Raw genomic sequence first — 21,892 nt, forward strand, 5'->3', positions numbered from 1 at the left:
TAAGTCCCCATAACTTGTAGCCCTATATACTTTTTTCTCTTTATCATACAAAAAGTCAAATTAAAGTAAAAACATAGTTTAAATGTAGAAAAAGTTTATCAATTCCTCATTGAAGGTCTGAGTCTCAATGAATTTTTAGAAAAATTTACATTTCTGTTACATATATGGCTTACTTCTGGGGAACTAAAAGTGAGTCCCCTTGGAGAATGAGACAGAACTCTGCTGTTGGCTCTTTCCTTTTGAAGTGTTTGTTCCCATTTGAAATAACCACAACACTTTCTGTTTTCTTGGTATTTCCCAACTGGACAACAATAGAAGACTTTTCCATGGTTTGGTCCATTATTAGAAACAACAAGTCTCTTAGATCTTCGGCCACACTTGCATAAAGGAGGTGTCATTCTCCCACTCTTCCAAGGCTCTTGTAGGTTAACTGTAGAAGCTAAGATAGAGGGGAGGACCTTCCGGGAACAATTTCTCACTGGGGAGCCATCAGATGATGTAGGTTTTTCTTCATGAACAGTGAGGGTCTGTTTTTTTGCTGGTGGGAAAGACAGAGGACTGGATAGATTCCTTTTAGTACACCTAAAAGGTGGGGGTATTTCCCCAAAACTGAAGGATGAGACATAGTGGCATTAATACTGTTGAAGCTACTTGATTTGCATTCAGGTAATTTAAAGTAAGAAACATCTGAATCTGGATCTTTGGCTTCTTCCACATGATAAATAGTAATATGCGGACTCTTATATACGACAGACTTAGAGGTCCCAGATTTTTGAGGGGTTTCTTCTGTGCCTTCTTTTAAAACCATTAATCTTTCTATAGAATTAAATGAAGTATCTAAGTTTGAGTCACTAATGGAAGGTATACAATCTATACTTTGCTCAGGCTGAGATGCTGGCAGTAAAGCTACATCCTCCCAATCAGCCAACACAGGTAAACAATCAAGAGCAGAACTCATTTCCGTATCAGAAACCTGATCAACAGATGAAATGGTAGTTGATATAAGTACCAATTCTGAACCAATTGCTGAAGACTTAGATTTGGTACTAAATGCAAGGTGTTTGTTTCTTATGTGCTTCTGCATAGGTGTATTCAAGCTGGCAGACGGCAACTGCTCCACAGAAGTAGAGGACTTTGTATTAAAAAGAGATAAATAGCTTTTGGCATTATGAAGACCTGCTTTTACACTGCTTTTTAGTTGGAACTGATCTTGCTGTACCTTTATAGGAGAATTTACACCAACTGACCTCTTTGAACTTTTTCATGAGAATTTACTGTATTTTTAGGCTCCCTATCATATATGCTCAGACCCTGAATGCTACTGTTGCAGGCTGACCTTTCTTCAACTTGATTCGTATTCAAATTTCTGGTGAAAACGCTGGAATTCTTCTTAGTAGGAACCTATGATTCCACAGACAAATCCAATAGCTTTAGAAACTATACATTCATAATCTCTTTAGTACACATTATATGATTTGACAAAAAAGAAAAATGTCATCATTTGATGATTTATCAAGGATTCCACACATGATATCTATATTTCAATGAATCTACGATTACTTCTGGAGTTTGAGATGACAGGATAAAGAGGCAAGACACCACTAACCTTGTTCAAGGACCTTGTAATTTTCATTAAGCAACCATCTCCGATCATTTTCCAAGCAAGCAGGGCAGTATTCCGAGAATCATCCAACCCTGAGGAAAATAGATAACAAACACTGAATTTAATAGTAACAGTGTAAAGAAATATAGCAAAAATAAGAAATCATAATTAACATTGGAACATACTATTAGTTTTATGATCATCTACTAATTTTAATTATGATAAATTGGACTAGCAAATGCTGTGGCAAGCTTACCAACAAAAGACAAGATCTCCCACATTTACAGAGGAGATAAAAATGTATTACAGTTCAAAAAAAATGCAAGCAACATTCTGTAGGGACCATGCTTTGTGAGTAATCTAACGGTCTTACTCAGTTTTTTCACTAATTCACTAATTTGGGCGTTTGTTTAATCTCCATCTGATTTAGCGAATTCTCATTCTTTTTAGCAACCAGAAAGTCACTAGATGGCAATCTTTATCTTATACTACGTTATGGTAGTATAATTTGAAAGTTAGACATCTTTGAATTGTATAGACTAGGAACTTCTTTAGCCTGAAACGATACTCCTTATTAATGACATCACCAAAAATACAAGATTTATATGAAAGACTATAGAAATAAGAAAACTTACATAATAAAATTGAATGACATCACCAACAATACGAGATTCATATGAAAGACTATAGAAATAAGAAAACTTACATAATAAAATTACTTTCAATTTATACTAACCAGAATGTTCTCGTCCTAAGAATTCTATTCCCACTTCCTGCAGGGCACCACTCAGTCCTTTTGGTTTTCTTCTATAGAAAATCTAACCGAATAAAAAGAAACATATCCAAAAAAAGTTACTATTAGAAAAACTATGTATTAAAAAAAAAAGAAAGACTATGTATTAACCACTTACTTTTCATAATTTTTCATTCTATTAGATTTGGAATATGCTTATTTTGTTGTCATTTTTACATTCTTTAAGAAATGTATTTATGGGGGTGCCTGGGTGGCTCAGTGTGTTAAAGCCTCTGCCTTCGGCTCAGGTCATGATCCCAGGGTCCTGGGATCGAGCCCCGCATCGGGCTCTCTGCTCAGTGGGGAAGGAGCCTGCTTCCCCCTCTCTCTCTGCCTGCCTCTCTGTCTACTTGTGATCTCTGTCTGTCAAATAAATAAATAAAACCTTTAAAAAAATGTATTTATGTGAAAGTTTAAAGTTTAAAAAAATATTTATTTATAGTAACCTATACCCGTGCATGGGATGAAGTTTAATCATTTTTCCATAGAAGGACCATGCCCCCATTTTTGACCCTTACCTTGTAAGTTACTCTGAGATCAATCCAAGAATTTAAGAACATGGGTTTTATCAACTGTTTTCTTTTACACTCACACTCCAGGCAAACCCCCAGGTCCCAGTCTGCATTAAGTATATTAAAACAGAACAAATTCAATGATGCCAGCAGTTTTTATATTTATAAATATAAATTTAATACTATAAATATATAATATATAATATAAATATAATAAATAAATAATAATATAATAATAAAATAAATAATATAATAATAAGAATAAATAAATAATAAAAATATAATATTAAATAAATAAGAATAAATAATAATAAATAAATAAATAAGAATAAAAATATAATAAATAAATAAAATGAATTATATTTATATATAAAATATGAATATAATTATATAGATAAATAATATATATTATAATATATTATAACACATATATAATATATAATATAATGATATATATTTATAATATAAATATATAGCATATAATATACAAATAATATAATATAAAATATATAATATAAATATATAAATATAAATCATTTATAAATAAAAGTTTGAAATATTATGTAAGATTTAGAAAGAAATAACACATATAATATAATATTTATATAAATGACACATTTAGGGGCGCCTGGGTGGCTCAGTGGGCTAAAGCCTCTGCCTTCCACTCAGGTCATGATCCCAGTGGGATGGAGCCCTGCATCAGGCTTTCTGCTCAGCAGGAAGCCTGCTTCCCTTCCTCTCTCTGCCTGCCTCTCTGCCTACTTGTGATCTCTGTCAAATAAATAAATAAAATCTTTTTTTAAATTTTTAATTTTTATTTTTTATTTTTTTAATAAATAAAATCTTTAAAAAATAAATTAAATTTTAAAAATGACACATTTATATATATACAAATTTATATACATTTTATGAGTATATAGTATACTATCATTACATACTACATACCAAAGTATAATATGTACTATATAAAGAATATAAACTATACTGTATAGACTATAACAATATACTATATAAAAATGAAACAGGATTTAATTGCTGTTAATATCTAATAATTATTCACTTTACATAATTTACTCTTTTTTTTTAAGATTTTATTTATTTATTTGACAGACAGAGATCACAAGTAGGCAGAGAGGCAGGCAGAGAGAGAGAGGAGGAAGCAGGCTCCCCGCTGAGCAGAGAGCCCGATGCGGGGCTCGATCCCAGGACCCTGGGATCATGACCTGAGCCGAAGGCAGAGGCTTTAACCCACTGAGCCACCCAGGTGCCCTTACATAATTTACTCTTAAGAAATAAGGTTGGTAACTAAGTCTCAAAATGATTCCTTAAACACCCATTAAACACACTGAGGATCTCAGAAAGAAGAGTAAGGTATCAAGTTACAAGGCCTGGAGAAGGTTATCTGCTTTCAACATTCTAGAAAATACTAATGTAAATGAGAAACCAGACATCTTATAGAAACCTAAAAAACCAAAAATATGACTAACAATGGCACAGCCTTGCTATCAACGACTATTAATTGCAATGCTGTATCATAGGCACACAAAAGATCTACTTAAATGGCCCATTTTTTCCCAATATGAAAGTATAAGCAAAGGATGTGAGTGGAATGAAGACTCTCTTTAATTCAAGGTTGTAGAAAGTAGCATAAGAGTTTTCACTAAATCATCTTTGCCTGGAGCAGAAGAACAAAGAGGTACAATCTAGAAAAATTCTTAGGGTTAAGTCTTAAAAAATTTTAAAGTATCCCAGGATGGCAAAATTTGAAAAATATGAATAAATTTATTTTCCTTGGTTAACATCTGTTAGGCACTGAGATTTCTTTTCAAGGCCTAAGAGGTTAACAAGTACAATTCTTACTACAGATAAAAAATTCACAGTGGTTATCCCACTCATTTATGCTTGATAGATAGAACTTGTTTTTTTACCTGACCAAGTAACAAATGCACATAATTTTACTTCGGAATTAGGCGGATCTGAAATCCCAGTAGCAAAAATAATTTTCTTCTGTTGCTGAATCTTCTGGACCCATTTACAGAATTGAGATAAGCAAATCCTCAGAGGGACTCCTTCATCTACTTGAGCCTGAGTAAAGTCACAAAATCTGAATGTAACAATCGAATTTCATAATTATTGAATACATCATTAGCACAAAATTAAGCATATAGAGGCATGTAAAAAAGAAGAGGTTCTGGGCACCTGGGTGGCTCAGTTGGTTAAGCATCTGCCTTCGGCACTGGTCATAATCCAGGGTCCTGGGATCAAGTCCCACATTGGGCTCCTTGCTCCCCTGGTTCTCCCTTTGCCCCTCCCCCCAACTCATTCTCTCTCTCTCTCTCTCTCTCTCTGTCTCTCGCAAATTAATAAAATCTTAAAAAAAAAAAAGCTTCTGACTGCCAGAATTTAGAAAAAGATGCTAAAACACATGGAAGAGAGATAATATAATGATTAGAACTCCGCAAGATAAGAAAAATTAGGCTGCTCTACCTAAAATCACACAGAAACATAGTAATTAAATCCTGACTGATTTCCATGAAATTAATTTAATTTCCATGAAATAAGTTTGATATTCATTTTTACAACACTATTCTATCTAATTTTTAAAGAAGACTCCAACAGAGTTCTGGAGGGAACATTATTTCTAACAGTACATAAATCTAATTTCAAATGGTATATACTTTTTATTTTCTTTTAAAAATTGATTTCTGAATTTTATTTATTTATCTTTTTAAGGATTTATTTAGTTTTAGAGAGAGAGGGAGACAAGAGCATGTGCAGGGTGAGGAGAGGGAGAGAGACTCTTAAAGCAGACTCCCCACTGAAGTTGGAGCCCGATGCGGGGTTCGATCCCAGGACCTCTAAATCATGACTTGAGCTGAAATCAAGAGCCAGCCACTCAGGCAGCTGAGCCACCCACGTGCCCCTGATTTCTGAATTTTAATATTTGCATCATACTTTCTTGTTTTTTTGGGGGGGGCAGGGTGAGAAGAGAGGTAGGGAAAAAAGAGAAGGGCATACCTGTTTTATGCCTGTCAGTTCCATGCAAAATTCAGAAAGAATTGGGTGTTCTTGAGGCTGAACATAAGCATGGAACTCAGATTCAATCTCCCCAGTTGATGTGTTCAGCACTACTGCTGGAAATTCAACTACATGAAAAATTCAATTGACACTTGAATACATAATTATTAAATTAGTGCTGTCATCACTCTAAATTAAACATATTTAACCATCATATAGCATTATTAGTCACTATTTCAGTAACAGCATATTAAAATGACCAAAGCAGTGTGATATAATAGTTATAATAAAATTGTACCAAAGACAAGTAAACTACCAATTCATAGGGTATCTTATTTCCTTTAAACTAATTGTTAACTACTTTATATCTATTACAGTGACTCCTCTTGGCTAGCTTTGGCCACTGGCAGTCCAGACTTACTTATTTCTTGGCTCTGATGGCATTTCCCATCATTCCAACATGTTGACTCAAAATCAATGACAATTAAGTAGTCAAACAACTGCTCTGCAAAACAAAGGATGTCCTTATGGTTTATCAGTGTTAAAAGTGCAAGGATACAAAATGTAAAAAATGAAGCACAATACTTACTGGATTTGCTTCTTCCTAGATTTCCATTTGCTGGTGCAACTGACTTTTTTCTAATTAATCCAAGCTGCCTATAATGTAGAACAACCAACTATGTTCAACAAAAGCATTCACACTCCTGTTTGAATATGCTAGCAAACTAATGTTATAAGCCTCATTATTAATGTATTAATGCGAGTGACTGGAAATTGAACAACTTTGAGAGCAGACAACCTTCTGTTTTTTTTTTAATTATTTTTATAAACATATAAAGTGTTATTGGCCCCAGGGGTACAGAAGACCTTGGTTCTTATACTGACTGCCAAAATCTCTTTTGATTTTAACAGTCATTAAATTTTAATAGTCATTTTACCTGCATGAGCCTCAAAGTTCATATTTGCAAACTTAAGAGTAATTCCTTCTGCTTTCTTTATTTGACAGTAAATACTGAGGAACGTGAATGATTGCAGAGGTAAAGATGCATTGAAAAGCTTATTTCTGCCTTTTCATTTTTCAAGTCCTTGCTATGTGCACAGACCAGTTCTGAGGAGATAGTGAAGATCCAGTCTTCCAGGAGCTCAAAATTACAGCTGGGTAAAGAAAGTAGACATCCATGGTAAACTACTATAAGGTAATACACGACAAAGGATCCACAAAGGGAACACTTGAATTCACAGAAAGGGATGAGCTTCCTTAGGTGTTAAGTAAGACAACTACTTCGAGGAACAGGTCGAGCTTAACTAGGCAGACACTTCCTGTTGTCGTTTTTTTGTTGTTGTTGTTGTTGTTTGTTTGTTTGTTTAAGACCTGTGATGGGAAATGGAAAGAGTTGGGAATAACTGCGAACATTTATCTAATTTCTTCCTACATAGCAAGCACTGAGCTCTAGTGATCTCACTTAATCGTCAAGAACTGTAGGAGTTGTTGCTACCTCTATTTTTTGGATGAGAAAACGGATTCAGTAATTCGCCAAAGAACACAGATTTGGTATGTGAAAGCAGAATCGACCAACTCTGAAGCCCATGCTATTTACCACTACAGTATAACAGCTCTTTGGAAATCAGAAATGTGTACAGCGTGACCAGGAATCAGGGAGAAGGCTACAATAAATCACAATACGACTTAAACGGATCACTAGGAAGCGGTAGCGTGAACAGCTTGACGGGTGAAGGGGGGCTGCCTGAGACCTCGCTCCGAACGGCCTACCAGGCGCTGTCACGTCCAGTTTGTTTCCAGAGGCCTAGAATGGGCTGACAGTGTCAAGGCCACAAGGTCCGAACCCCGGTTCTTCCACCCTCGCGCAGAGGGCGGCCTGAGAGCCTCGAGACCGAGATCCAAGCAGAGACCTTTCAGTCCGGGGCAGAGAGTGCAGGTGGGAGACGCCTGGGCTGCAGAGAATGAAGGCTGACACGGCGTATGCGCACTTCCCAGGCGGGCTGCGGGCGCCAGCACTCGACCAGGAGCCACCCTCAGCCCAGAAACCCCTCGCGAACGCGCAAGCTTCTGGGTTGCCATTCCCCACACTCCTGACTCCTCTGTGCCCAACTGCCGGAAGTCGTTAAACTACCACTTCCGGTCCGTTCAAACGCCGGGCGCGTCTGAGAAGGCTGTGGCGTCGCCTGCTTTGGCTGCGACTGAGGCGGCGGGGGCGGCTGCGGCTTCGGCTGTGTGCCCGGCTTCTCTTCGGTGTTTTCGGAGCTCGGGGGCGCGGGGAGTGTTTGTTTGGTTTTTTTTTTGTTTTTTTTTTTTTTGTTTTTGCAGAGAAGTCGTCTTGGCAGCAACTTTTTCCCTCTTTTTCAACGGGCGGAGGCGCGTTTGCGCCGTTGGGGAACCATATCGAGTGGATCCCGGGAGGGAGAGGAGCGGGGGGCACCCCAAGAAGGGCAGGAAGAGAAGGAGGGCCCGAACATGCTGGTCGGGGCGGCTGAGGCGATGAGAGCCCGTCGGGATCTGGAGGAGAGGCAGCCTGAGGCCAAGGTGAGTAACCAGGAGCCCAAGTGGGAGCCCGGGGAGGTTAGGAGGGGCAAGCCCTCGCCCCAGCCGCCTTCCGGGCCCTGCCTGCCCTGGAGGCTGAGGGTTAGCCTCATCCACCCACTGTCCTTTCGGAATCCTGCTTTCCAGTCCGTAAAATGGGAACGATAATGTTAATACCACCTACCTCAGGGCTGATAATGGCTCTTTAAAACCGGTGTGGTGCTTGGGACCCAAAAAGAATGTTCACTCAACAGATGCTTTATTGTATCTTCTGTATATATCCCAGTTCAGGGGATATCCCAGTGCACGAACCCCAAATTCCCGGCCCTCATGCAGTTTACATGCCACGCCAGTAAGGGAATAATAAGGCTGATGAGCATCCCTGCGGTGTATTGAGAATTAAATAGACGTGGTCCATCCCTTCAGTTACCAGGTTTCTGTTGTCTCTCGTGCTGGGCACTGCCCTAGGCAGTTGAGGAACGTCAGTGAATAAAGAGGTTACTACTTCGTTCCAGTGTAAAGAGACCGAAGACAGACAATAAATAGAAATTATACACAGTTTCCCCCACTATAGGAAAGTAGAGCGGTCCTGTGAAATTCTGAGCTGAAATGGGGTAACGCAAAGAAGCATTTATTGATTTATGCTGGGGGGCGGGGGAGGTGATGGGGATTGGAAGCGTTTCCCGACTCCCCAGAATAACCTGTGTTAGGTTTTCTCATATCTCAAGACAGATTTTGCTAACTGATGCACAGAATCAAGATAAAGTGCAGATGTTCACAGACACAATTCAGAGCTATGGGGGCTTCATGCTAAGTGTAGTTCTTGGGGAAGGAGCTTGGCTGTGCCACTTTGCTTGAGGTGCGATGCTTTTATAATTGGCTTGTTGTGAAACAAATGCTGAAGATAAAAGCGAAGAAAGGCACAGAGCTAATAGGTCTCTTGTAAAAGGGAAGTGGCAAGACACAAGCTTTCAGAAAGCTGGGGATACCTGTAGGATGTAAAATGGGAAATAGTGCTTTGAAAAAAATTTTTTTTATTTAAAAGGGATTCTTTTTTTGCCTATCAAATTGGCAAAACAACTTTTTAAAGGTTAATATGGTGAAAAGTATAAGGAGACAGACCATCTCATCACTCTTTTATTTTGAAACAATCTCAAACTTACAGAAATGTTGCAAAAACAGTACACAAAACAACCCCGAACAGCATTTGAAAGTGATTGCTGACAATGCTCTATGACCACCCACCCATGTTTTAGTATGTGTTTTCTGTAAATAGTGCTGCGTAACCACAATGCAACCATCAAAATTTAAAAAAAATAATAATAACATGGATATATTGCTATCATCTTATCTTCAGACCCCATTCAATTTCCTCAGTTGTTCCAGTAATACCCTTTTTAGCAATAAAATCCAGTCTAGAACCATGTGTTACATTTAGTTGTCTTGTCTTCTTCGATCCCTACAATTCTTTAGTCTTTTCATTGACATCTATGGCCTTACTACTCTTGAAAAATCCTGTACCAGTTATTCTGTAGAATGTCCCTCAAGTTAGGTTTGTTTCTCATTGATTAATTTCAGGTTATACATGTTTGGCAGGAATATCACAGAAGTGACATTCTTTCTCTTGTATTTTGTTAGGTTGTACATGGTTTTATTTGTCCCATTCTTGTTTTCTTTTTCTCTAATTCTATGGAGAGATGCTTCCTTGTTAAACTTTTAATTCGTTTTTTTATTAGTATGAACTCATTGCCTATTTCATTCAATAAGTTATAATCCATTACTATATTTATTTTGATGTTCAGAATATCCCATATTTGAACATTAAGCTAGCTTCTGTGTCCTTTGCACATGACCTCATAATTCTTTGAGCATTTCCTTACTTTTTTGCTACAAAAAGGTGTTCCAGGCTCATCTGTGCTTTTCCTGCCCCAGCGCTGGAATCAGTAATTTTTTGGGGGGATGCTTGGTTCTTTTTAGTAGAGAATGACATTTAGAAACTCAAGGTTCTGGGTACTAGATGCGCTCAGTGCTATTGGGATGTCAATACCCCCAAAAGAAAGCTAGGAAATATATATTTATATATCTGTATACCTATATACACACACATACATGTTTACATTTAAATATTTTTCTATCCATACATACTAAAATCTCTACTTGCAATGTGTTTCCACAAGGTTCATTCTTGCTTTCTCTCTTCATGTTTATAATTTCCTTCTCTATTCAGTGAGACATCTGTCATTACCTTCAATATATTTGACCTGTTCTCCATGGTGCCACTGCCCCACACTCCCACACCCTCTTCACCTTGCTTGGGCTCTGTCGTCCTGCACCATATGCCAGGCCACCCTCCTGTGTGAATGCTCCTGTCACTACCGTGACAGGCTGCTATCCTTCACATACGTGGACACCCTCACCCTATTCAGGCTCTGAATCTTGTGACAGGCCACTGTTGTCCCTCAGTATTGATGCCCTCCTTTCCTTACATACTTTCTGGTATCTGATACCAGCCCTCACTGCTGTCCACTGCCCACCGCTCAGGTTTTGACACCCCACAATGAGCCATCCTTGTGCGTGTATGCCGTGGGTTCCTACCCTTAGCCCTAGCTCTCTCCTCTATAGCTTCTCTCCTTCCCCCACTCAGGCTCAGACTCTCATACTTGGCAACCATATTTACTCACTGCCACATAGACCCTACCTACCTCACTTAGTCTCACTTTATCAATCTCATAGTTTTGATTAGTAAATATAAATTGGCATATTCTTTCAAAAATTAATAGTACTTGTCACAATTAAATAGTTGACCCTTGAAAAACATGGGGGACTGGGGTGCCAAACCACCATCTACCCTCCCTGCCCTGTGCAGGCCAAAATCCATGTGTAACTTTTGAGTCCCCAGAAACTTAACTACTTAAAGTCAGAAACCTTACCAATAATACAGGTAACCAGTACACCAAAAACCTTACTGATAACATAAACAGGTGGTTAACACATACTTTGTAAATTACATGTATTATATACTGTATTCTTACAATAAAGTAAGCCAGAGAAAATGTTATTAAGAAAAGCACAAAGAAGAGAATACATTTGGGGCACCTGGGTGGCTCAGTCATTAGGCGTCTGCCTTCAGCTCAGGTAATGATCCCAGCGTCCTGGGATCAAGACCTGCATCGGGTTCCCTGCTCAGCAGCAAGCCTGTTTCTCCCTCTCCCAGTCCCCCTGCTTGTATTCCCTCTCTCACTCTCTTCTCTCTCTCTGTCAAATAAATAAATAATCTTAGAAAAAAAAAAGAGAATACATTTACAGTACTATACTATATTTACCAGAAATGAGCTACATATAAGTGGGTCTGCACAGTTTAAACCTGTGTTGTTCAAGGGTCAACTATAGGTGCTTATTTTGACCAGGAACTTACTGGAGAATTTATCCAGGTACATAGGAATGTTTGAAAGGATGCTTATGATACTGTTTATAATTTTTTTTAAAAAGTGTCATCAATAGGGAATTTTTTCATATATGTTGTAAGTGTTGAGATAAATTTAGAGAATGGACTATTAAAATTGGTGTTTGTTACATTTAACTGATATGAAAAGATATTTACTGATTTTGGGGGGATGGGAGGGTTGCAAAGTTCATTTCCAAACAGAATGTATACTCTAATTCTGTAGGGGCAGTATAATATAGAGATAAAGAATTAGGGCCTTTTTTTAGGAGGGAGGAGCTTTAGTGAACTCCCTGTTTCCCCAGAATAATGTCAGATTCCTTAGCTTAGACCCCATTGATCTATGACCTGACTTCCTCTTTTCTCTACTTGCAGATCTCTACTGCTCCGCAACACGCCATCTTGTTTCCAGCCAAACAAAATTATGTGTTTAGACACAATGTTCCCCCTTTTCAAGACAACCCCAGTTTCAATATCAGTGAAGCTATCCCCCAAACTCTCTAGTCCCCAAGGCAGTTAGCCTCTTTACTCCTATACTTTTATAATAGCACTTACCCACTTTGTATTGGAATTACCTATTTCTGTATTTCTTTTATCTTAGTAGAATGAACTGGAGAGCATGAATCATGTTTCATTCATTCTGTTATCCCTAGCAAGTAACCAAGTATCTGTAGTAAGGTTTCTTACCAATGTTTATTAAATATTATATTAATAATGTTATATCACAGGTTGTTGTTTTAGACCTTCATTTCCAATTAATTAGATCCCTGCTTATATTTGCATATAATTTGCTTTGCTATGATCCTGTTCTCAATAGTCCTAATTTTTTTTTTAATATTTTGTTTATCTATTAGAGAATGAATGGTGGGAGGGGCAAGAGAGAAAGAAACAGACTCCTTGCTGAGCAGGAAGCCTGCTGAGGGGTTTGATCCCAAGACTCAGAGATCATGCCCTGAGCTGAAGGCAGATGCTTAACCAACTGAGCCACCCAGGCACCCACAGTCCTGATCTTTTTTTAAGATTTATTTATTTTAGAGAGATCGAGAGGGAGCATGTGTGCGGGGGAGGGACAGCGGAAGAGGGAGAGGAGCAGACTCCCTGCTGAGTGAGGATTCCCAACACGGGGGCATGAGTGGGGGTGGGGCTCAGTCTCATAACCCTGAAATCATGATCTGAGCTGAAATCAAGAGTTGGATGCCTAACCAACTGAGTCACCCAGGCTCCCCCTACATTTTTTCTTTGCAGGAGTTGCCAGCATTTAATTTGGGAATTCCTTTATTAAAATCCAGATAATTTATCTCTTCAAAAAATTCTTAAGATCTGGCAATTGTCCCTCTATTCCCAAATGGCAACAATTTGTCAAAGCTGAATAGTAGCCTTCCCCTTATAGATGGGGCATGTATACTTTAGTGTACCACTTACTGGTAAATAAGGCCTGTTTCCCTTATTTACATTATCTGTCTGGCTGCTTTTTGGTTTGCAACCCTCTTGGGAGCTTCCTGGGTATAAACTGATACCCAGCACACTTACTTGGAGGGTAGGGAGAGACTGAAGAAAGAGGCAGGCTGCGCCAGGTTGCTAAGTGGCAGTTTTAATAAACCAAGGGAACTTGCATATAAGGCTTGTCTGTGGCAGGAGGAAGACAAATGGATCCCTGCCAAATCTTAAAGTGTATGTAGAGGCCTTAACTGGGTTCAGTCCTATGAACCATGCAGGTATTTTCAACACCACATCACTGTCTCAAGGCTGTGTCCTTGGAGCAGCCTCTGGGATCAGGAAGGATAAGCAGAACCCACATTCCAAGGACAGAGGAGAAGGGGTGAGGAGCCTTCAGGTGCCGGGGCCACCTGACATATCAGCAGTCAGTCATGTCATTTCAGTGATCTTTCCCAACACCATTTAAAGGTATTTTGGTTTGTAACCCCTAGTGGAGACCCAATTGAAATACCATGATCATGGATTAAGAATCCCAGTTAATCTTTTTTGTTCCTTTCACATTAAGAAACAAAGACAATGTTATTATTCTGATATCTTCAATGCCACTGTTAAATGTCTAAAGAAAATTGCTTTTGTATATGTACCAATAAAAATTTAAACTTTTCAGTTTTTCAGACACACCTATCTGAGGGAGATTGACTAGATAACTCAAAAGCCATCTTCTCCATTAACAAATATTACCAGTAGTCTGTCAATTTATCTGAAACTGGCTTTCTTAAAGCTAGTCATGTGATTATTAGCTTAGGAAGGACTCAGCAGCTAGGGATTTTGAGGATATGCCTTTGTAAAATGAGTTTATTTCCAATTTAAAACAAATTGTAATAGGATTTTAAATTTGAATACATTGTGTTTCCCTTGTTATCCTAATTGATTTAATGCAATAAACAATTATCTCAAGAAATCTTTTTTTTTTTTTAAAGATTTTTACTTATTTATTTGACACAGAGAGATCACAAGTAGGCAGAGAGGCAGGCATAGAGAGAGAGAGAGGGAAGCAGGCTCCCGGCTGAGCAGAGAGCCTGATGCGGGGCTCGATCCCAGGACCTCTGTATCATGACCTGAGCCGAAGGCAGAGGCTTAACCCACTGAGCCACCCAGGCGCCCTTCTCAAGAAATCTTTATTTGAATTCTGTACAGTAGTAGCTGTTCTTTGCTGGGCAGTCATTGAGTAATGGTAAATTTCATTAACTGTTGTTCACTACTTTTTTTTCCACACTTCCCTTTTATATGTCTATAGCTGACTTGATGGTATCACCTTTAGCTCTACTGGTTTGATTTTTCAACAGCTGGTGCCAGCTTTTTCACCAAAACCACCTGAACAACGTGGTGGTTTTTGTACTGCAGGGAATGAGCCAGCTACAGTTATACAGGTTCTACTTGGAGTTTGGATTTCTCCGAAAGGCATTCAGACATGTAAGTTAAGAAAACTTTGTATTAGGGCCTGAGTTGAGTCCTCTCATCCGGAGACTAGTGCACATCTCAAACTATGCTCTTGGGCAACCTTACTGAACAAGCAGTAGAGGTTGTAGAAAGCAAGAAAGATTAAGATTCAGAGATCTCCTGTTGAGATTAGGTTTGCCTCTGATTTTCTTTGATAATTTAGGCAAAATATTTATTACCAGATTACAATCTATATATAGTTCCCAGGCTGATTATTCCTATTTTATTTGGGCTATGATGTTTTTAAAAATTATATACTCTATGTAAGTCTGTGTTTTTTGGCCTCCTGACAACATCACAAAATTGGACATCCTTAGAACAGTATCTGGAGCTGAATAGCAGCTGTCATCTTTAGAAGAGGCATGTGCTCCCTGTTTTCCTTCCCATAGCCACCTCCAGTCTTTACTGGACTGTTTCATCCATTTACCTCTGAGGGATTTGAGTTGGTGAGTCCTAATCTCTTTGGGTCTCCATTTTCTTTTTTGCTTTCATTTATCAAAGGCTACATACATGCTAGGACCTACATCAATCATTCTGCGTGTATCATCTTTAATTCTTAAAGTACTTCTGTGAGAGATAAAAATATCTTCTATATGTAAGGAAACTGAATAACTTTTCCAGGTTATAGCTAGAAGTGGTGGAGCTGGAATTTCAGCACAGGTGAGCCTAAGGCTAGAGATCTCAACCTTTCAGCTTTGCTGTGTCATCTCTCCTAACTACCCGGCAAGCCGTCCACTAAAGTAATAGATACAGAAGTGCTTTGAAAAATATAAGGGACTTTCCTTTTCTAAGTTACACATTTGTGTAATGCTTGTTTTTGTTTCCGGCGTGTAATCAGAACCAAAGAAAATATCTGTGAGTGGGATAAAGGTGGCTTCACTTACTTAGCCACTTTTTTTAATCATTATTATTACCTAGTCACCTTTACACATTAAGGAGACAGTCCTCATTTTCTAATACAAATAGTTAAGGTCCAAACGTTTCTTAGTACTCAGCTGACAATAAAAGTGCAAGTCTTTGACAATATTTTAACTGCTTTCAAGCATTTTTATAAAAACTTGGTATGTACTTACAGAAATTCCGCTTGCCACCACCATCATCTAATTTTCTAGCTGATATCATTGGACTGCAAAAGAAGCAAACAACAGGAGATCTATCCAAGATGGTGGAAGGTATGGTTGTGACTCTAGTTTGATGAGTTGCTCATTCTAAAAGACATTATGGATATGCTGTGGGTTTATCAGTCAAGTTTATACTTGCAAACAACAAAGGTCAATTCTAACCACCTTAAACAGAAGAGCAGTTTTTTGTTTTTGTTTTTGTTTTGTTTTGTTTTTAAAGAAAAAATGGATAAGTACCTGGGGAGAATAAAGAGCAGGAACCATATAGCCAATATTCATGTCCCAGGAACCATCTGGTTAGGTGAGAGCTCAGAGCCCCTACCTAGACCTCCTCCACCTCGGTCCATGCTCCACCTCCACACACCTAGGCCAGCATCCTCTTTTCATCTTTGAAATTCTTCTTTGTCTCTGCTTCTCTCTACCCTGTCTCCTTACTTTCTCTCCCTTGCTAACACTGGCCCAATCCCCCCACCACTCACTCAGTGTCTCACCCTGACAGTCTCTTTATCACTCCACAGGCCCTCAGGACTCCCGCTCTGTGCAGCTCTGTCCAGGGACACCAGAGGGAACCATCTCTCCTGACTGCCCCTCTCTCCTGCCCTGTCACAGGGCGTGACAATCCCATTTACAAAGGCTGCTCAGGCGACCCTGACTGCCACAGTGCAGTTACCAGCTGCTCCTGGGCAGCATGTGGACAGACTGAACTTGATACTTTGGTGGCCCAGCCATGACCCCAAAGCTGCTGGAGGATGGCTGCGTCCATGACCTGGGAAGAAGGAGGGCTTTTCAGGATCCAGCAGCTCTGTGGCAGAAGGGATTGGCAAAAAGGGCCTAAAAGGTGACAGAAGCATATACCCGACTCCGCTTGCTGCTGAGGAAGGGATGGATCTCCTGTCAGTGACCTCTGCACTGCCCATCCCTCAACAGGGAAACTGTGGGAGGATTGTGGGGCATCATGGGTCTTACCAAGAACACTGCCACCACCAGCTCCCCTCAAGGCCCCCCTGTGGTTGGGGGGCAGCTGGTAAGGTGAAACCACTGCACAAAACCCGGATTAATGCAGGGCCTCCTCACCAGGCTCTCAGGGCCTCTCCAGACACTTCATTCTCTGCTCACTGTCCCAGCAGACCACTGCCTGGGGACAGGCACCTGTCTTGCTGATCACTCCCCGCCCCCAAACTAGCAGGTGTCATGTGCTCAAGAGGATCTGTCACCAGAGTTAATACAAACACCAGAGGATCTAAATTCAAGCTGGGCCCCCTCCCCAGAAGGATTCCTGGGGTCCCTTGCAGTAGAGGTACCATGAAGGGTAATTTTGCTCTATGCTCCGTCACAACCACTGCTGTCAGGGTGTTATCTGTGTCTGAAGGCTTCACCCTGTGCCCTCGGAGAGGGACTGTAGGTCCTCCTGAAGGCAGACGCTGACACAGAGACAGAACTGTGAATGGTTTATTGGGGGGATACCAGGAGAGACCAAGCACAGGGGAAAGGATGGGCATGGAAAGCATTCAGACCATCAGGCAGAAAACATTCATATCTTTACTAAATAGAAACTCATTGGAGCCTGGCTGCTGGAGGTCAAGGAAGTCTTCAGACTACAAAATGATTAGCTTGTAAGGCAAAAGGATTTGGGTTAGTACACTGGGACCTTATGTTTTCCCAAATGCTCTTTGCCTCCCATAGTGTATCTGAGGCCTTGGATGAACACTTGTGTGTGTGGCTGCCTCTGTGAGTCTATACGTAATAGAAAATAATTGTCTTCACATCTCACGTATACATCTCTGATTGTACCCATTCTCTTAACTATCTTTTACTTCATTGTGGCTAGGACCTGAAAATTAATAGAAAAAGGGGGGCTCTTTGCCTTGTCTTTCAAATGAGAATTGCCACTATCTGGGCTGAGGTGTTACACTCTTAGTGTATTTTGTGGACTTAAATGAACATTTTTTGGAAGCTCATGGGCATGGAGCTATTTTCATTTAAATAGTGAGAACAATGAATGGACAGGGCCCAAGTCCTTTGCCAATTATTACTATTTTTTTTTTTCTTTTTGAGACAGAGACAGAGCCGCTAGGGTGGCTCCTGGTCAACCCTGACTCCCCCGCTAACAGTCTGACTCTGGTTGAGGCCAAGGCAGCCCCTCTGCTGACCTTAGTCCCGTGTTCAGTTTTTCTCACTGGGGAACATAAACTCGGCCAGACAAGAATCCCCAGAGACCATGTTAAATTTCCCAAATCTCCATAACAGTCTTTCACATGGCTCAGAACCTTCAGAAATTCAGGGAAACAATGTTCTTCATAGACTATGAGTGAATGGCTTCACGGCAAAAACGACATTCTGAGACAAATAATGGCATGATCCACACTGTGTGCGTGAACACATGCTGCCAGGTTGTTATCTGTGTGTTGGTGTGGACCGCACGGTGTCCTCGCACTCACTCTCAAGCTGCTGGCCTGCCAGGAACGGCCTCACCCTCCTGAGAGAAGACCAGCCTCTCCCTGAGCACCTCCAGCCTTCTCAGCATCCACAACCTCCAGTTTCTGTGTGATTGGGGCTCCCTCCCTTCCTTCTGGATACATCTCTTGTTCTTCCCTTATACGGAACACATCGTCTGTGTCCTTTCATCAGTGAGTCCCTCCCTTCTCTCAGACACACACCCTCAATTCCTCACATTAAGAGCAGGCCTCATCCCCACCCCCCAGAGCGCAGAGCGTCGTCTCTGTACCATGTGCATGCGCCCACCTGCTGTGCCCAGCTTTCGGAGAAGGGCAGCTCCCTGCCACCACAAGGGACCTGCCAACGCCCTCAGTATGACTGGAAGACAAGGTCCATCAATTGTATCTACAGAACAACCAGAAGAAACTTACCATGTCCTTAGCAGCCTTCACTCCGCCATGACATGAGAGGCCAGAGGGCAGCACCACTGGTCCTTGTGGAGGATGCTCCAGCATCTGTATCTGACTCATGCCATAGAAAAGACAGAAGCTTCTCCCCCTGGAAGTGACTGAGCAACATTTCAACGAACCCTCTACACCTGCCTCCAGCATCTGCCACTGTTTCTTGTTCTCACCTCCCTGACTGGACAAGAGCGTTTCCCACAAGTTTCCAGACTGCAAAGGACAAGGGCAGACCCCTACCCTAATGATCCATGAAGGGACCACAGCCCTGTGTCAGGCCTTTATTAAACTAATGAAATGACAGCTCAAACCCTACACGCCGCAGATGAAGTGAAAGGTGTTTCATCCCTCCCAGAACAACAAAGGCAGATGCTGGACATGCACGACGGTAAGAGACAGATGTCTGCCATTGTGCAACAGAGACACTTCCTTCCCAACAATGGCACCTGCCCGTGCTCAGTGTGTGCAAATAGCCAGCACACACATGTGTGTCCTGAGGAACTTCAGAATCTTAAAAGCGCCCCCAGCCCGGTTTCCCCTTGAATGTCAAGCCCTGAGCACAAACTCTGCCTTTGCTCCACTGACACAACTGCACGGTGATGATCTGGAAACAGAGACACCTGTAAGCTCCGCACGAAGACTTGCCACTTTGACTGGGAAACGACACCACACACGGACCCCAGGATATACCCAACACACACAGGTCAGGACACTGTGCTGCCCAGAGAGGAACAGGACTCCAGAAATGGGTACAACTGAAAACACCCCTGTACTTACTTGGTTCTCTTCTGGGACCTTCTTGGGCACGGTGCTGCTATTGTCCCCTTGAGCTCCACAGGCTTCTGAATGGGAAGGAAGCCCTAGAAGGGACGGAGGTGGATTCAGACTGGCGATGACCATGCAGGATTCAAGCCAACCCACTCCCCCTGCCCCAGCCTATTCCATGCTCTCCCTCTGGAGGGTCCTTCCTGTTTCTCACAGGACTCCCCTGACCATTGTGGATAAAGGAGGGAATAGTCCCTTACCCTCCCAGATACGACCACTCTGGAACAGATGTTTCCAGAACTAATCTATAACGCTGGACAACTGGGGCCTCCACACAGAGTGATATGAAGGTTGTGCTTCATCCAGCCCAGAGCCCAGGAACAGATGTTTCCAGAACTAATCTATAACGCTGGACAACTGGGGCCTCCACACAGAGTGATGTGAAGGTTGTGCTTCATCCAGCCCAGAGCCCAAAACAGCATGTCTGTGCAGTACACCTGGGCAATGCTTCTATGTCTGTCCTATGCAAAATGTCACCTTTCTTCTCCATGCCAGACACATGGTGCCCAGTTCTGTGTGGTGAACCAGACAGTCCATGAGATGGACGCCCACACAAAGTGGAGGAATGTTACCATGTGCTCACTCGGGCTTATCTTTGCATTGCAAAGCCTTGTGGCACCACCTCTCCATCCTCTCCACTGACAGAAGTGGCTAAACTATGAATATGTTTTATGACTCACATCAATTCAGATCATCTCACCATGTGGTGGAGGAACGAGGTGTGGCTGAGGCCCCCATGTCCCCCAGTGTGGAGGAGGAGGAGGAAAGCCTGGTACATTCCGCCCCCTGTGGTAGGGCATACGGAGGGGCCCTGGCCATTGAGGAAACTCTCTCACACCACTACCGACCTGCAGAAGAGACAAGAAAATATTTTAGTAAAACAGACAAAAGTTGCAACACCAAGCAAACAAACCAAAACAAAGAGCTCTCAGCACCCGGCTCCTTCTCCAACGCCACATTCCAGGAGAGCTGCATCATGCTACAAAACTTACATACCCCTCCCAGCTGGTGCCAGTATAAAGAGGGGGGAGAAGGCAATGGCTATTACAGGAATAGCCTGTCACCAAACATCACTGCCCATGTCTGCCCACGTTCACCAGCAAGAAGTGGTGTCTTAAAGATGAAAAAGGATCACTGAAAACTAGTAAAGCAGCACATTCCAGACACAGGGGCATCGGCATCCAGGACAACACTTCATCTTTCCTCCTCAGCCCCCGGAGAAGATTTTGGTTAGGTCAGAATAGAGAGAATGGGACGAAACTGAATGCCTTTTCTCCACAAAGTTTCTGAGCCACTTGAGGGGAATCGTTTGCTTGTAAGTCCCCGACTCTCCTCATGCTGCCTCGCCTCCTGACAAAGGGTCCTCTACTCTCTACAGTTTCTGTCCATGGACAAAGACCCTTGAGGAATTAGGGACTTGTGGTCTGACAAGGGCACTGGAAAAGGGTCGGCCCACTGAGGGGCCGATTGAACATCCCCAAATGCAAACCAGTGTGTCTAGAGAGCATGTGTGACGCTACCAGGATGGGTCGGGAGAGAAGGTATGAGCTGGCACAGCCACCAGACCCCATCAGAACCCGCTCATGGGAGCACAACTGAAACACGTGTGAGGGGTGGGCCCTGCTGGGAGTCACTGGGATTCCCTCTTCAGGGCTCCTGCTCCAGGGGACGTTTTCTACGACACACCTGGCACCAGGCAGCGTTCACCATCATCTCACCCAGGGGCCAACTGGAGGGATTCCAGCTCATGTCTTTGCCCGCACAATTGGAAAGCACAGGAGGTCACAACTCACCTTCTCCACCAACGCTCAAGCTGCCCAAAGCACGTGGCACAAGTGTGAGGCAGTCCTGGCTTTTCCCATTTTTCCATCTGTGAGGACCTCTGCAGACATCCTCCCAGGTTAGTCTCCTGACCTGAAAACCAAAAATGCTCCTGCTCCCGCAGGAAAGCAAACCACAAAGTCAGCCGGACTAGCTTACTTCACTGTGGAGTGAGACATCATCCTCCTTGAGTTATTTACACACATGCGCGCGCACACACACACGCACGAGGTGAGCATCCTACCATCACGTGTCTCTAAGCATCTACAGCTTTGGGAGGAAGCAGGAAATTGAGGATCTCTAACAGAGCAGCCCGGAGGCTCCCGGGTGAACGGCGTGCCCTCTGAAAGGGATGATTGCAGGACACACGCAACACCACAAGGC

At 41.7% G+C, this 21,892-nt stretch overlaps 1 protein-coding gene across 1 annotated transcript; it reads right to left on the reverse strand.

The window, feature by feature from the left end:
* LOC116854378 (ERI1 exoribonuclease 2-like) lies at positions 1-6,579 on the reverse strand. The gene is given in 10 exon segments (XM_032836161.1): positions 1-580; positions 583-1,251; positions 1,254-1,401; positions 1,607-1,695; positions 2,340-2,421; positions 2,915-3,015; positions 4,837-4,993; positions 5,927-6,054; positions 6,348-6,431; positions 6,516-6,579. Coding segments are annotated over 8 exon segments (1,752 nt in total). The 5' UTR covers positions 5,951-6,054; positions 6,348-6,431; positions 6,516-6,579; the 3' UTR covers positions 1-98.
* Between the last annotated feature and the right edge of the window lie 15,313 nt (positions 6,580-21,892).

This window comes from Lontra canadensis, unplaced genomic scaffold (assembly GCF_010015895.1).
Source record: "Lontra canadensis isolate GAN:19392208 unplaced genomic scaffold, GSC_riverotter_1.0 scaffold91, whole genome shotgun sequence".
Lineage (NCBI taxonomy): Eukaryota > Metazoa > Chordata > Mammalia > Carnivora > Mustelidae > Lontra > Lontra canadensis.